Genomic DNA, 14258 nt, shown 5'->3' on the forward strand with positions numbered 1-14258 from the left:
AAGTCTCACCCTGTTTCCTGGGTTGGGGGCAGAAGGAGGGTGGGCGAGAGAGATTTCCCTGCCATCCAAAGCAGGCTCAGAAAAGGAGGCTCCCCCTAGATCCATCTGGAAATGCAAAGGGCTTCTAAGTGTCACTGGCTAGCGATATCACGTGGTTCTGTGGTTCTGGGATTCTGCGTCTCTTTCCATTTTGATGATCTAGAAATAGGAAAGGAGAAAGTAGGTTAGTCAAAACGGAAAGGTTCTTTTTAGTCCGCTTAGAAGGGGGAAAAAAAATATCTAAGGAATTTTCAACTCCTTACAAGTTTTTACCTTCTTCCCCCACAGGGCTGATCTGAGAACGTGCTAATGGGTTAGGTGATAATGGATGAGATGTTAATGATTTCCCCAGGGTAGGAGGCTTGGAAGGAGAAATGCAAGCTCAAGTTTACCTCTCCTGGACCTCTCCTCAGTTTCTGTTCTACTGGGATAGGGCCAGAGTCTCCTTCGGACTTGGCAAAAGTCAGTGATGTGGCTGTGCCATAAATTGTCACAACCACAGTGCCTGGGACCCAGTAGAGTGTGGTGGCTTCTACCAAGAGCTCTGAAATCAGATCTGTCTCAACTCTGACCTGATTTTGACCTAGGGCAAGTTGCTTGAGCCTTAGATCTAGCTTTCGTTTTCTGTTCTGAAATCAAGATTATAACATCATCTATCTGACAGGGTCATCAAAAACAAACAAGCTAATGCATTTTATACTTGGCCCGGAGCCCTACATGTAAATCTCGAGGAAATACATGTTAGTTCTGGCTTGTCATGTGGGATTAGCGCTAACAAAGCCAGTTATTGATGTAGGCTTTATCTGGGTCTGGGCAAAGACAGACCTTGATTTGGATTTAAAGATAATTTTTTCAAGTACATGTGCTGAATTCATGAACAAATTCCAAAGGTTGATTGGTGCATTCTTCAGCAGTGCTGGGTTCTAGGTGGAAAGTCCAAGAGTGTGTCCTATGCTGGCTCTGTTTGCAATTCATAACTCCAATTATTCAAGCTTGGATGGAGTTCATTCGTATAATATATGCCTAGCACATGTGAGAGTCTGGCTTCAACCTTGAGAGAAGGAAGGGAAGAAAAAGGAGAAAAGGAAGGGAGAAAGGGAGGAAGAGAGAAATGAAGGAAGGGAAGCAATGGAAGAGAGGAAGGAAGGAAGGAAGGAAGGAAGGAAGGAAGGAAGGAAGGAAGGAAGAAAGAAAGAGGGAGGAGGAAAGAAGGGAAGGAGGAAATAAAGGAGAGAAGGAAGTGGGAGGGAAGATTGAAAGAAGGAAGGGAAGAAAGACAAGAAGGGATGGAGGGAAAGAAGAAGTGAGAGAGACGAAAAGAGGGAAGAATGAAAGAAGGGAGAGAGATAGAATAGACAAACGGAAGAAGGGAGAGAAGGGAGAAGGATGAATGAAAGGGAAGACAAGAAGGGAAGCAGAGAAGGAAGTAGGGAGGGAGGAAAAAGAGTGGAAAAAAGAGAGGGAGGGAAGAAATGAGGGGGAGAAGGAAGAAGGGAGGGAGGGAAAGAAGAGAGGAGGCAGAAAGACTGGAGTATGACACAGGTAACTTGGACTCCCTGAAAAGAGAATGCCTTTGAAGTCAGTGAGATTTTAACCAGGATGTCATCGTTTATCTGTTCTACTTGAAAGGAACATTTTGATGTTTGCCCTGTTGGAGATAAACGGAAATAGAACTTTCATTCCACCACTTGCAAAATTGATTTTATTTGGACAGCTTGATGGCGTTTCCAACAAAGCATTTTTTTCTTACCTCTGGGAAGATGGGGCCCTCTATTCTTTGATCTCCCCTTACCTCCATCTCACAGTCCACTGAACGTCCCCAATAACCACAGCACAAGGCCAAGGGTAAGAAGAGATCTTCACAGGCATACATATTTCTTGCTGGGAAATTGGGAACCTATGACCCACCTACTTAAGGTCAAGGTCACAGTCTTCCATAGCTCTTCTTACTGTCTAGGAACGTATGCTGACCCTCAGCTCTAACAAAATGGGGGTTCTTCATATGATTTCTCTGCTACTTCCTCTTTTTCATGTACAGCTTACATGCCTATGTCTTAAGCCATTCATGATGGCTATAACAAAATACCCAAGACCAGATACTTTATAAAGAATAGACATTTATGTAACTTGCAGTACTAGAAACTGGGAAGCCCAGATTCCCTGTCCACTCTTGAAACAAATGAAGCACCCTTGGTCTTCTGGGATTTAAGAGAACTCACATACACACACACCCCATCCCACCTCTGTGAACCTTTAACCCAGGTCTTTCCTTCTCTCTTTTGGGTGATCTGCACTATCTACAATGATCACCAAACTTCCAAAAAACTGGAAGACAAGCATACAAGTGAACCCAGTCAAACTGCAGAAGAAACAGCTTAAAGGTTGAGGTTGAGCATATTTTCATGACTGGCAAATGGAAACACCCTGAGATGAGCTGTTTAAAACAGAACATTGAAGACTACAAATGCAGCTTTGACCCATACCCTCCTGTCTCCCTCTTCCCCCCACCCCACATACACCCTGTATAAATTACCAATCCATTCATTTGTTCACTAAGTGACCAGATAGATTTCAGTGGGTGTCATCCAGCTCTGTGCTCTGGGTGCATGCAATCTGATAGAAGTCTTTGCATTCAAGGCTGGCTATGTCATCTGCAGGTCCCAATAGCAAATGAGCATCCTGGAATTCCAGTTCCAAAATACAGGACAAAAAGGTTTTCTTCTCTTAGCCAGGGGCCAATGGCTCACACCTAGAATCTTAGCTATTCAGAATCACAATTCAAAGGCAGCTCAGACTCTTATCTCCTGTTAGCCAGCAAGATGGAACTGTGGTTTAAATGGTAGAGCACCAGTCTTGAGAAAATAAACTAAGGACAGCACCCAGGCCCCTGATGGCACAAAAAGAGAGAGAGGGGAGAGGGAAGAAGGGAGGGAGGAAAGAAGGGAGGAAGGAAAGAAGGAAGGAAGGAAGGAAGGAAGGAAGGAAGGAAGGAAGGAAGGGAGGAAGGAAATTGTTGACCCCTAGTGTTAAATTTCCCTCTAGTGAGTGGCACTGGTGCAGTGCCATCCCGGGACTGTTTCTTAGGGCACCCCTATGCCAGCATTAGGTGGATCCCAAGACTGGCTGGGTACAGGCAGACACCTCTCTCCTTCTCTCCACAGGGGCGGTGAGAGCCTCCAGTGTCTTTCCCATCCTCAGTGTCACGCTGCTGTTCTTCGGGGGACTCTGTGTGGCAGCCAGTGAGTTCCACCGCAGCAGACACAATGTCATTCTCAGCGCGGGCATCTTCTTCGTCTCTGCAGGTAGGTGTCTTTGTCAGCTCCAGGCTCTTAGACACCAAACTGAAGTCAGAAGCTACATGGACAGAACAATGATGTTCAAGGTTTCTTCTGGGCAAAAACTGAGAATTCCTTCCCTTTCTCCCTTCCTTCCTTCCTTCCTTCCTTTCCTTCTTCTTCTTCTTCTTCTTCTTCTTCTTCTTCTTCTTCTTCTTCTTCTTCTTCTTCTTCTTCTTCTCTCCTTCTTCTCTCTCTCTCTCTCTCTCTCTCTCTCTCTCTCTCTCTCTCTCTCTCTCTCTCTCTCTCTCTCTCTCTCTCTCTCTCTCTCTCTTTTCCCTAGTCCTGGGACTTGAATTCAGGGCCTAGGCAATGTCTCTAAACAGTTTAGCTCAAGGTTAGCATTCTACCACTTTGAGCCACAGGGCCACTTCTGGTTTTCTAGTGGTTCACTGGAGATAAGAGTCTCCTGGACTTTGCCACCCAGGCTGGCTTCAAACTATGATCCTCAGATCTCAGCCTCCTGAGTAGCTAGGATTACAGGCATGAGCCACCGCACCCACCTGAGAATTTCATTAGAATAGAAGATGCTAAAATTCTAGTTAAAGATATCACACCTACAGTGAAGTGTAAGTTAATAATAGACTTAATAAGCCAGGTGTGGTGGCTCACACCTATAATCCTAACTACTCAGGAGGTTGAGATCTGGGGATCTTGGTTCAAAGCCAGCCCAGACACTAAAAAACACCATAAGACTCTGAGGTTCAAAGCCAGCCTAGGCACTAAAAAAGACTCTTATCTCAAATTAACCACTAAAAAAACAGAAATGGCGCTGTGGCTTAGGGGTAGGGTGGTAGCCTTGAGCTGAAGAGCTCAGAGACAGTGCTCGGGCCCAGAGTTCAAGTCTCACGACCGACAAAAAAAAAAATAGCCACTAGCCAGTTGATAGTGACTCACACCTGTAATCTTAGCTAGTCAGCAAGCTAAGATCTAAGAATTTATGGTTAGAAGCCCGCCGAGGAAGGAAAGTCCATGAAATTCTTATCCACTCAGAAATTAATAAACCACTCAGAAAAAGCCAGAAGTGGCATTCTGGCTCATGTGGCCAAAGGAACTGTTGACCAGAACCATGACCCTGAGTTCAAACCCCAGGACCAGAAAAAAAATTAGACACAATAAGAGATTCACAATTAATAATATATACTACAATAATAAATAATAGTAATAAAAGAGAACTCTCAACAAAATACTGGCATCAAAGTTATTTCAAACATGAATTGTTTCTAGAATCTCCCATGGCACTTTTCTCCTTTCATTTTATTTGCTTGTATATTTATTTTTGCTGATACTAGGGTTTGAACTCAGGGCCTCCTGCTTCCCCACCAGGTACTCTTTATCTTGAGCCATATCGTTGGTGTTGTTCCTTGCTGGTTGCTTTTTCCCTTTCTACCCAGCATGCACCATGACAACCACCTAACCTTAGGCTTCTGGATAATTAAGGTAAGTAGCACACACCTCTAGGTCTAGCTCTTTGCTGAGAGGGGATCTCATGGGACTTTCTTTCTATGTAGACTGGCCTTGAACCACGATCCTCCAAACCTCAGCTTCCATGGGTCCCTGACCTTCACACATTTTTGAGCTGTGGTTAGCCAGCCACAGGTAACTAAAACCACATAAATCAAAACTAGGAACAAGAGGAAAAGGCGCTGCCATAGTACAGTGTTTCTATTGAGGTAAAGATAATGGAGGAGAGGGTATAGGGATTTTCATATGAATGCAGTCTCTCTATCTTTGCAGTCTTGGAAAACATTATCAACTTCTGATAACTCAATTTTCTTCACCTTCAACATGGCAAAGAAGAACAGTAATAGCTTCATAGAGTTATTGGAAGGAAACTGAGTATAAAAGCCATGGTGTTACTTTATTATATGTGTGTGTATATATGTACATATATTTTTATTTACTTATTTATTTATTTTGTACCAGGCCTCAGGCTTGAATGTAGGGCCTGGGAAGTGTCCTTGAGCCTCTTTTGCTCAATGCTGATGCTCTACCACTTGAGCCACAGCTCCATTTCCAGTTTTCTGGTACTTAACTGGAGATAAGAGTCTCATAGACTTTCCTGACCAAGCTGGCTTCAAATCACCATCCTCATATTTCAGCCTCGTGGGTAGCTAGGATTTTACAGGTGTGAGCCACTGGCACCTGGCATTATCTTCAAATTTTGGAAAAGCAGCAACAAGAATTATAAAGTCTGGGCCAGGAGTTTGCTTGCCTAGCATACACGACCCTGCTCTGACCCTGCTCTGTGTGAACAAAAGGCAAACCTGGGGACTCACTTGGCTTTGAGACCAAGGATTAGTCTCTCCCCATCCTGGCTCTGACTGACCTTGATGATCAGTTCCAATGCTGTGTTGATGTGACAGCCTGCAAAGTACAAGAGGATGTCATCCATTTGTCTCTCAAGGGAACTGTTAAGGGCAGAAAGTGTCACCAGCTACTATCTTGACATAAGGCGCAGCATGAGCCATGACAGATTAGTCACACATGAACAGGAAAGTCCTACAAGAAAGCTAGGAGCTTAGGGTCTAATCCTAGACACTGTCTCCCTAGAATCTACCCTGGACCCAAGAATCTCAGTCCATCTATAGAATGAAAGGATGGAGAGCCAAGAGCTTGGCCTAGTGTAGAGTGCTTGCCCAGCATGCATGAAGCCCCGGGTTCAATTCCTCAGTACCATGTAAACAGAAAAGCCAGAAATGGTGCTATGGCTCAAGTGGTAGAGCGCTAGCCTTCAGAAAGTACAAGGACAGTGCCTAGGCCCTGAATTCAAGCCCCAGTACTGCCAAATCCTATGTGCCAGGCTCCATGTACCATGCTTTAAAATCATGAGCTCTGAAGCCACATCTCTGTACTCTACTATTTATCTACTCTGCAACCTTAGGCAAATCACTTAACCTCCCTATGCTTCAGTTTTCCCATCTAAAAAATGGAACTAGGGACTGGGAATGTGGCTTAGTGGTAGAGTGCTTGTCTAGCATGAATGAAGCCTGGGTTTGATTCCTCCGTACCACATACACAGAAAAAGCTGGAAGTGGCACTGTAGCTCACGTGGTAGAGTGCTAGCCTTGAGCAAAGAGAAGCTCAGAGACAGTGCCCAGGTCCTGAGTTCAAGCCCCAGGACTAGTATAAATAAATAATAAAACTAATAACTGGCTATCCACACCTCTTGGGGATATTAAGAGGATACAGAGTGTTTATGCTTAAACTCAAGGCCCCAACCTCTCTTGCTCGAGGCAGTGCTCTACTGCTTGAGTACCTCCATTTCTGAGTTTTGTTGGTTAATTGTAGATGAGAGACTCACAGATTTATCTACCCTGACTGGCTTTGAACTTGTATTCTTCAATCTCAGCCTCCTGAGTAGCTAGGATGATAAGTGAGAACCACCAGCATCCAGTTTGCTAAGGGAATTTCGCATGAATTGGAGAAAAGACTCCGGTATTCAGGATGGGTTCAGGGTCCAATCACTGTTCTCTCCCACCTAGATTTTCATAAAGCTAGTTACTGATATCCCAGCCCCCTCGGCCGGCCCCAGGTTCAAATCCCATCATTTCTTTGCTTTGTCAGTATAGGACATTCCTAATGGCTCTATGCAAGTGTCCTCATATGTCAAAGAAGGGTCTGTTTACATGGAGATCCCCGAGTTTGAATTTCAGGCCTTGAACTAGTGAGGCAGGTGTTTTCCCACTGAGCCCTGCCTCTAGTCCTGTTTTTGCACTGGTTCTTTCTGAGATCGTGTCTTGCTACTTGCCATGCCTATTTGACAGATGTCACTTCATCCAGCTTCCTTCTATTGAGTGAGCTTCAGTCTCAAAGACTCTTCTTTGCCCAGACTGGCCTCAAATCATAACTTTCCCATTCTCTGCGTCTCATTTAACTAGGATTACAGGTATGACCCATCACTGCCTGGCTTCCTTTTATTTAGTTTTTGATCGATTGATGACCAGATAAGCAAATGAGAAGTAGTAGAGTCAATAAACAAATGATAGGTAGATATATAGAGAGAAAGACAGATGAGAGAAAACTATTCACACAGATTTCTACTCTTTAACCTTGTTTGACATCTAACTCTCTCCAAGAACTTTTCTTTCTCCTCCTTTCTCCTCCCCCAGCAAGATCTTTTTTTTCTGGAGGGAGGGGAGGGGCTGCTTCCTAAGTCACCAAAATGTCTCTGCTAGCAGAGAAAATATGGCTATGGGGAAGCAAAGGCCTCACTCAAAGCTACCTTCAGGAAACTGAGATGTCTTTGATGTCTGCCTCCTAGTTAACTTTAAAAATTCATGTGAATTCTGCTCTCTCCTCCTTATTATTTCCATGTTCATTTTAATATAAAAGAATGTGTCTTCCTCACTAATCTTCCAGCTAAATTGGCACTGCGGAAGAGACGCTGTTTTTCATCCTGTGGTTGCTAGTTGCCTGACACAGAGCTGGAATCTGTCATCTCTGGTGCCAAGGGGAAGCTCGGTGATTAGAACTCACTGCCTTGCTCCTGAATGAGCCATCTGCCTGGGCCATGAAGTGTCCAGAGAGGGCAGGGCACAAGCAGATTCTGAACTATAACCAGGGCCATCCCCTTCAAAATGCCAGCCAGAATGGCATCACTAAAGTAGATGCCTGGACCCTGCCAGACCTGGTTTGAACCCTTCAGGTTGCTTGGCTAAGGGGAATCTTAAGTACAGAAAGAAGGTTCATGGAAGGAAGCTCTCAGAAAGGGTTACTTATCACCATCCTAGCTACTTAGACACTGAGAACTAAGGGTCATAGCTCAACGCCAACCCAGGTGGGAAAGTCTGTGAGGCTCTTATCTCCAATGAGCCAGCAAACATCTGGAAGTAGAGGGGTGGTTTAAGTGGTAAAGCAACCAACTTTGAACCACAAAGCTAAGGGATGACACTCAGGCCCTGAGCTCTAGCCCCAGTACCAACAGAAAGAGATACAGACAGACAGACAGAGACAGAGGGACAGAGAGTCAGTCTCTTTTCAATTAATGGGGATGAATTCAAGGTCAAAGTCCTGTGTCTTGTTCATTTTTCCATTCTCATGGTTTAGTGCCAAGGATTACGAGTTGATGGAATGAATTGTTTCCAAGGAAAAATAAATGCCCGCTGGTTTTGACTGCTGTTTCTGTAGGAGGAAGATGAAAGCTCTATCTGAATACTCCTGCCCAGAACTGCATGGCATAAGTTTACGTGTTCCCAAAACAACAGAACTTATAGGAAGATCTCAGCCCTGGGATTTGCCAGCCAGACTTCTCCTTTTCTTTCTCCCTGTCACCTCCACATTTGCTATAAATAATATCTCAAGGCTAAAAGTACCAATTGCCAGCTAGGAGCTGGTGGCTCATGCCTGTGATCCTAGCTACTCAGGAGACTGAGATCTGAGGACCACAATTTGAAGCCAATTGGGGTAGGAAAGTCTGTGAGACTCAAATCTCCAATGAAGCAGCCAAAAGGCAGATGTGGAGCTATGTGTATGGCTTCAGTAGAGAACTAGCCTTGAGCAAAACAATAACAACAAAAAAGCTAGAGACAGCCAGATGTCAGTGGCTCACACGTATCATCCTAGCTAACTCAGGAAGCTGAGACCCGAGGATGGCAGTTTGAAGCCATCCCAGGCAGAAAAGTCTGTGAGACTCTTATCTCTAATAAACTACGCAGAAGAAGCTGGAGTGCAGCTGTGGTTCAGTTGGTAAAGCACTAAGCCTTGAATGTAAAAGAGGCTCAAGGACAGTGCCCCAGGCCCTGAGTTCAAGTCTCCAGACTACCACAAATACATAAATAAAAATTTAAAAATGGGCTAGGTGGGCCGGGAGTTTGGCCTAGTGGTAGAGTGCTTGCCTAGCATGCATGAAAACTCGGGTTTGATTCCTTGGTTACCACATACATAAAAAATGCCAGAAGGGGTGCCGTGGCTCAAGTGGTAGAGCTCTAGCCTTGAGAAAGTCCAAGGACAGTGCTCAGGCTCTGAGCTCAAGCCCAGGACTGGCAAAATAAATAAATAACTAAATTTTTTAAAACATGGGCTGGGAGTTTGGCTTAATGATAGAGTGCTTGCTAGCAAGCACGAAGCATGCATGAAGACCCAGGTTTGATTCCTTGGTACCACATACACAGAAAAAATATATATAATAATAATAATAATAATAATAATAATAGCCAGAAGTGGTGCTGTGGCTTGAGAAAGCCCAGAGACAATGCTCAGGCCCTGAGTTCAAACCCCAGGACTGGCTAAAAGAATATATATATATATATATATATATGTATGCATATTATATATTTTATGTAATATGGTACATTTCTATATACTATATTTCTATATTATACATATTTTATATTATATATTTACGTAGTCTATTGTATATTTATCTATTAAATGTTTCTATATTGTATAATGCATTATATATATTTGTAGATTCTATTTTTATAATATATATATTTGTAGATTCTGGGTTTTCTTATCATCTATGTTTTATATTATCTATAATACCTATGAAAGGACCCTGATAACCATCCATCCCTCCACGGCATTGACCGAGGGACCCAGCCTGTCGTGTCTCTGTGGTGTTTCTCTCCTGCCTCAGGGCTAAGCAACATCATCGGCATCATCGTTTACATCTCGGCCAACGCCGGGGGACCCGGCCCAGCGCGACTCGAAGAAGAGCTACTCGTACGGCTGGTCCTTCTACTTCGGCGCCTTCTCCTTCATCATCGCCGAGATCGTGGGCGTGGTGGCCGTGCACATCTACATCGAGAAGCACCAGCAGCTGCGGGCCAAGTCCCACTCGGAGCTCCTCAAGAAATCCAGCTTCGCCCGCCTCCCCCCGTACCGGTACCGGTTCCGGAGACGCTCGAGCTCCCGCTCCACCGAGCCCCGCTCCCGAGACCTGTCTCCCATCAGCAAGGGGGGCTTCCACACCATCCCCTCCACCGACATCTCCATGTTCACCCTCTCCCGGGACCCCTCCAAGATCACCGTGGGGACGCTCCTCAACTCCGACCGGGACCACGCTTTTCTACAGTTCCACAACTCCACACCCAAAGAGTTCAAGGAGTTCTTGCATAACAACCCGGCCAACAGGCGCACCACGCCCGTCTGAGCAGACCTGGGGCTTCCTCCCCGCTCCGCCCCCTCATCCTTCCCACCTACAGGCCACACACATCCTAAGCCCAGCCTTGGGGGAGCGGGAGGGGGGGGGGACAGGGATGGCAAAGTGTTCACAGAGGTCTCCCAGGTTGCATGGACTGGTCCTCACCATGGCATATGTCTTAACAACAACAAAAGGATAAAATCGAATGGACTCCAAGCCTTCCCATCCCCATCCCTCAATCCCTGTGTCCCCCAGCTCATCCTTTCTGCCAGTTTCCTGTGTGTGAGTGTGTGTGTGAGTGTGTGTGTGTGTGTGTGTGTGTGTGTGTATCTGTGTCCACTTTTCCTTTCTTCCTTCCTTGTGGGAAGGACTCTACATGTTTCTTCTCTCCTTGGAAGGGGACTTGACTCAGAGTCACAGATGGTGGCTAAGGGAGGCAGATTTTTTTTTTTTCTTTTTCCACATCACCATCAGATGGGCATCATTTTATTTTTTTTCCCCCTCCCATTGTGTTTACCCCACACATTCTCCTTGTGGCCAATCACCCGTGTGGGCCCCTGAGGGAGGCATTTCACCTTCTCCATGTTAGAAAAAAAACTTGACCAGAAATCAAAGATCTCTGAGCCCTGAAGCAGTTAATGTAATAAGCACTCATGTTATTAAAGGTTTTGCCTTGTCACCAATGCAGCTGGAATTGTTTTGGTTTCTGTCTGGATTTTTTTTTTTCCTTCCCTACACTCATTCCACTCCCCTGAGGCCAGACTGACTCTGCTCTTCCTTAGAAACTAAACATTTTGCACTTCACACTCTGGCCAACAGAAAGCCCCTTTCCCCCGCCCCCCCAAACACATTTACCCTCTTAAAGCCAATTAAGATATCTTCTTTATACGTCCCCACTGGAGGGGGGCATCCCTGGAGGCTCACTACCTAGTTAGGGTTCACCACTCAGCTCTGGAACACAATAGCTGTAATAGATCTTAAACAAGTCACCTGAGCTTTCAAAATCTCAGTCTATCACCTTTAAAAATGAAACACAAGGGGCCAGGAGTTTGGCCTAGTGGTTAAAGTGCTTGCCTAGCATGCATGAAGACCCGGGTTCGATTTCTCAGTACATAGAAAAAAGCTGGAAGTGGTGCTGAGGCTCAAGTGATAGAGCTCTAGCCTTGAGAAAGTCCAAGGACAGTGCTCAGGCCCTGAGCTCAAGCCCAGGACTGGCAAAAAAAAAAAAAAAGAAACACAAACCAGGGACCAGTGGCTCACATCTGCAATCCTACTAACTCTTCAGGAGGTGAGATCTGAGGAACATGGTTCAAAGCTAGCCCAGGTGGGAAAGTCTGTGAGACTCTTTATCTCTAATCAACTACAAAAAAACAGAAGTAGACCTGTGGTTCAAGTGGTAAAGCCTTGAGCAAAAGAAGCTCAGGGGGGCCGGGAGTTTGGTCTAATGGTAGAGTGCTTGCCTAGCATGCATGAAGGCCCAGGTTCCATTCCTCAGTACCACATACCCAGAAAAAGCTGGAAGTGGTGCTGTGATTCCAGTGATAGAGCACTAGCCTTGAGGAAAGCCCAAGGACAGTGCTCATGCCCTGAGTTCAGTTTCCAGGACTGGCAAAAAAAAAAAAAAAAAAAAAAAAGGTCAGGGTCCAGTATCCAGGCCTTGAGCTCAAACTCCAAGACTGGCATTAATTAATTAATTAATTAATTAATTAAAACCAAACATGATAACTTCCCCATAGCATTGTAAGGCTTAAATAAAAATAAACATAGAAAACAAGTAGCATATTATAAAGAATCATATTTGTTTGAGTCTGTGTGTGTGCGTTGTTGTTGTTGTTGTTGTTGTCCCTGGGGCTTGAACTCAGGGCCTGGGCACTCTTCCTGAGCTCATTTTGCTCAGGGCTGGCTCTCTACTATGAAATTCATACTTCTCCTTCTGGCTTTTTGGTGGTTAATTGGAGATATGAATTTTCCTGCCCAGGCTGACTTTGAACTGTGATCCTCAGATCTCAGCCTCCTGAGTAGCTAGGATTACAGTCATGAGCCACCAGAGCCCTGCTAGAATCTATCTATCTGTCTGTCTGTCTGTCTGTCTGTCTGTCTATCTATCTATCTATCTATTAGATGGATTCTGACAGGGAGAATAATATGTTGTTATTCTACTTGCACTGCTCTAACAAAATAGCACAGACTACATGGTGTGTCCCACAGACATTTATTTATTTATTATTTATTTATTATTTATTTATTTATTATTTATTTATTTAGTCCTGGGCTTGAGCTCAGGGCCTGAGCACTGTCCTTGGGTTTTCTCAAGGCTAAAGCTCTACCACTTGAACCACAGCACCACTCTGGCTTCTTTTTATGTATGTGGTACTAAGGAATAGAACCCAGGGCTTCGTGCATGCTAGGCAAGCACTCTACCACTAGGTCAAACTCCCAGCCCTTTAGTAAACTTTTCAACTGAAATGGAATCTCCAGGGTAGAAGGGATGGACTGAATTGTAGCAATGTCTCCCAGTCCTGTTGCACACCTCCTGCTGGACTACCTGCAAGCTCTGTACAGAGAATACAGAGACTGAAGGAAGCCTTATTAACCTAAGGTAGGAGCCTGTCTTCAGTGAAATCTCCCAATGTTTTTCTGGTTGGTTTCTCTGAGTACATAGACCTTTTCAGGCTGGTGTCGCCCTGGTTTTCAAGGCAGTTTTTAATGCACCTTTATGCCTGGAGCAATTTACCAGGATGACAATCTTTTATTGACCAAATGTATTTTAATAAGGCTCGGGCTTTCTGGGCAGATATATTCTACCCTGCCTCATCTTTTCCAACAAGACTTTGGTCCCTTGATCTTAAGGAAGTTGATGGGTAAAGATCTATCTTCTGTAACTTCTTCAGGCTGACTCAGGGATTCGGATCCTGCCAATCAGAGGCCTTAAAGCCTTTGCCTATTTTACCAAGGAGATGTCATTAGGATGTCATTAGGAACAATAATTAACTCCAAAGTACATACAATATTTAACACAGACTTTTGGGGCTACAGTAGTAGAACCTGTCAAGTGCTCTGGTTTACAAAAGCATTTTCCTGGCTGCTTGGGGAACCTAATCTTTGGGAATCCTAAAACTCCTAAGTTACATATGCAAAGTTTTTAGATAGTTCTCAAAAGGGGCAGGATGTCAAGTCCACAAAATTCCTCTCCTGAACAAATGAATTTGTGTGGCTAGTGTCAGGTCAGAAATTCACTGCCAATTAAGGCCCTGAACAGATATAAGGGTTTAGGATTTTAAACTAGCCTCCTTTTGACAACTCTAGTTTTTTACTACCCATTTCTAACAGATGACTGACAAGCCAGGGTGTAAGTTCCTGCTCAGTTACAAAGTAGACAGAGACGTGAACATTAGATAGGCATGCTTACAGACTTTACCTATGATCTCTGGATTCTGATCAGTTTTGAAGGTACAAATGTTGTACCCGAACTCCTGGGACCCCAAAAGAACCACCAGAGGCCGAGGCCAAAGCAAAGGGGCAAGGGTCGTTTATTACGAGTTCGAACCCAGACCTCCGTGTACTTGTTGCCAAGTGACGCTGAGAGGTCCCAAGCAAAGATTTTACACAGCTTTTATAATCATGTACAAACAAGTTACAGCTACAGGCTCATGGTTGGATAACATTTAGTTTGACATTTAGTTTGGTTCATAAGTATATTTCTGATTGTTTTGGGTGTAGGTGATTAACTGTTGGGTCCCAGTGACCACTGGACCCTGTAAACAGGGCAGTTACTGGAATTTATGTACATGAATTGT

At 44.6% G+C, this 14258-nt stretch overlaps 1 protein-coding gene and 1 long non-coding RNA gene across 2 annotated transcripts in view; one reads left to right on the plus strand and one right to left on the minus strand.

Annotated features, from left to right (window-relative positions):
- Positions 1-11155, plus strand: part of Cacng3 (calcium voltage-gated channel auxiliary subunit gamma 3) — a 74107-nt gene extending 62952 nt beyond the window's left edge. Inside the window, 3 exon segments of the mRNA XM_090357849.1 lie at positions 3201-3341; positions 9955-10001; positions 10003-11155. Coding sequence (XP_090213975.1) covers positions 3201-3341; positions 9955-10001; positions 10003-10470 — 656 coding nt within the window. The 3' untranslated portion in view covers positions 10471-11155.
- On the minus strand, positions 124-10370 carry LOC150046138 (uncharacterized). The gene is made up of 3 exons (XR_016539644.1): positions 9861-10370; positions 3181-3393; positions 124-198 (listed from the first exon to the last, which is right to left on the minus strand). It is a non-coding gene; the product is annotated as an uncharacterized LOC150046138 (long non-coding RNA).
- Positions 11156-14258: the final 3103 nt, after the last annotated feature.

Source organism: Megascapheus bottae, chromosome 25 (assembly GCF_031878675.1).
Source record: "Megascapheus bottae isolate mThoBot1 chromosome 25, mThoBot2.hap1, whole genome shotgun sequence".
NCBI lineage: Eukaryota > Metazoa > Chordata > Mammalia > Rodentia > Geomyidae > Megascapheus > Megascapheus bottae.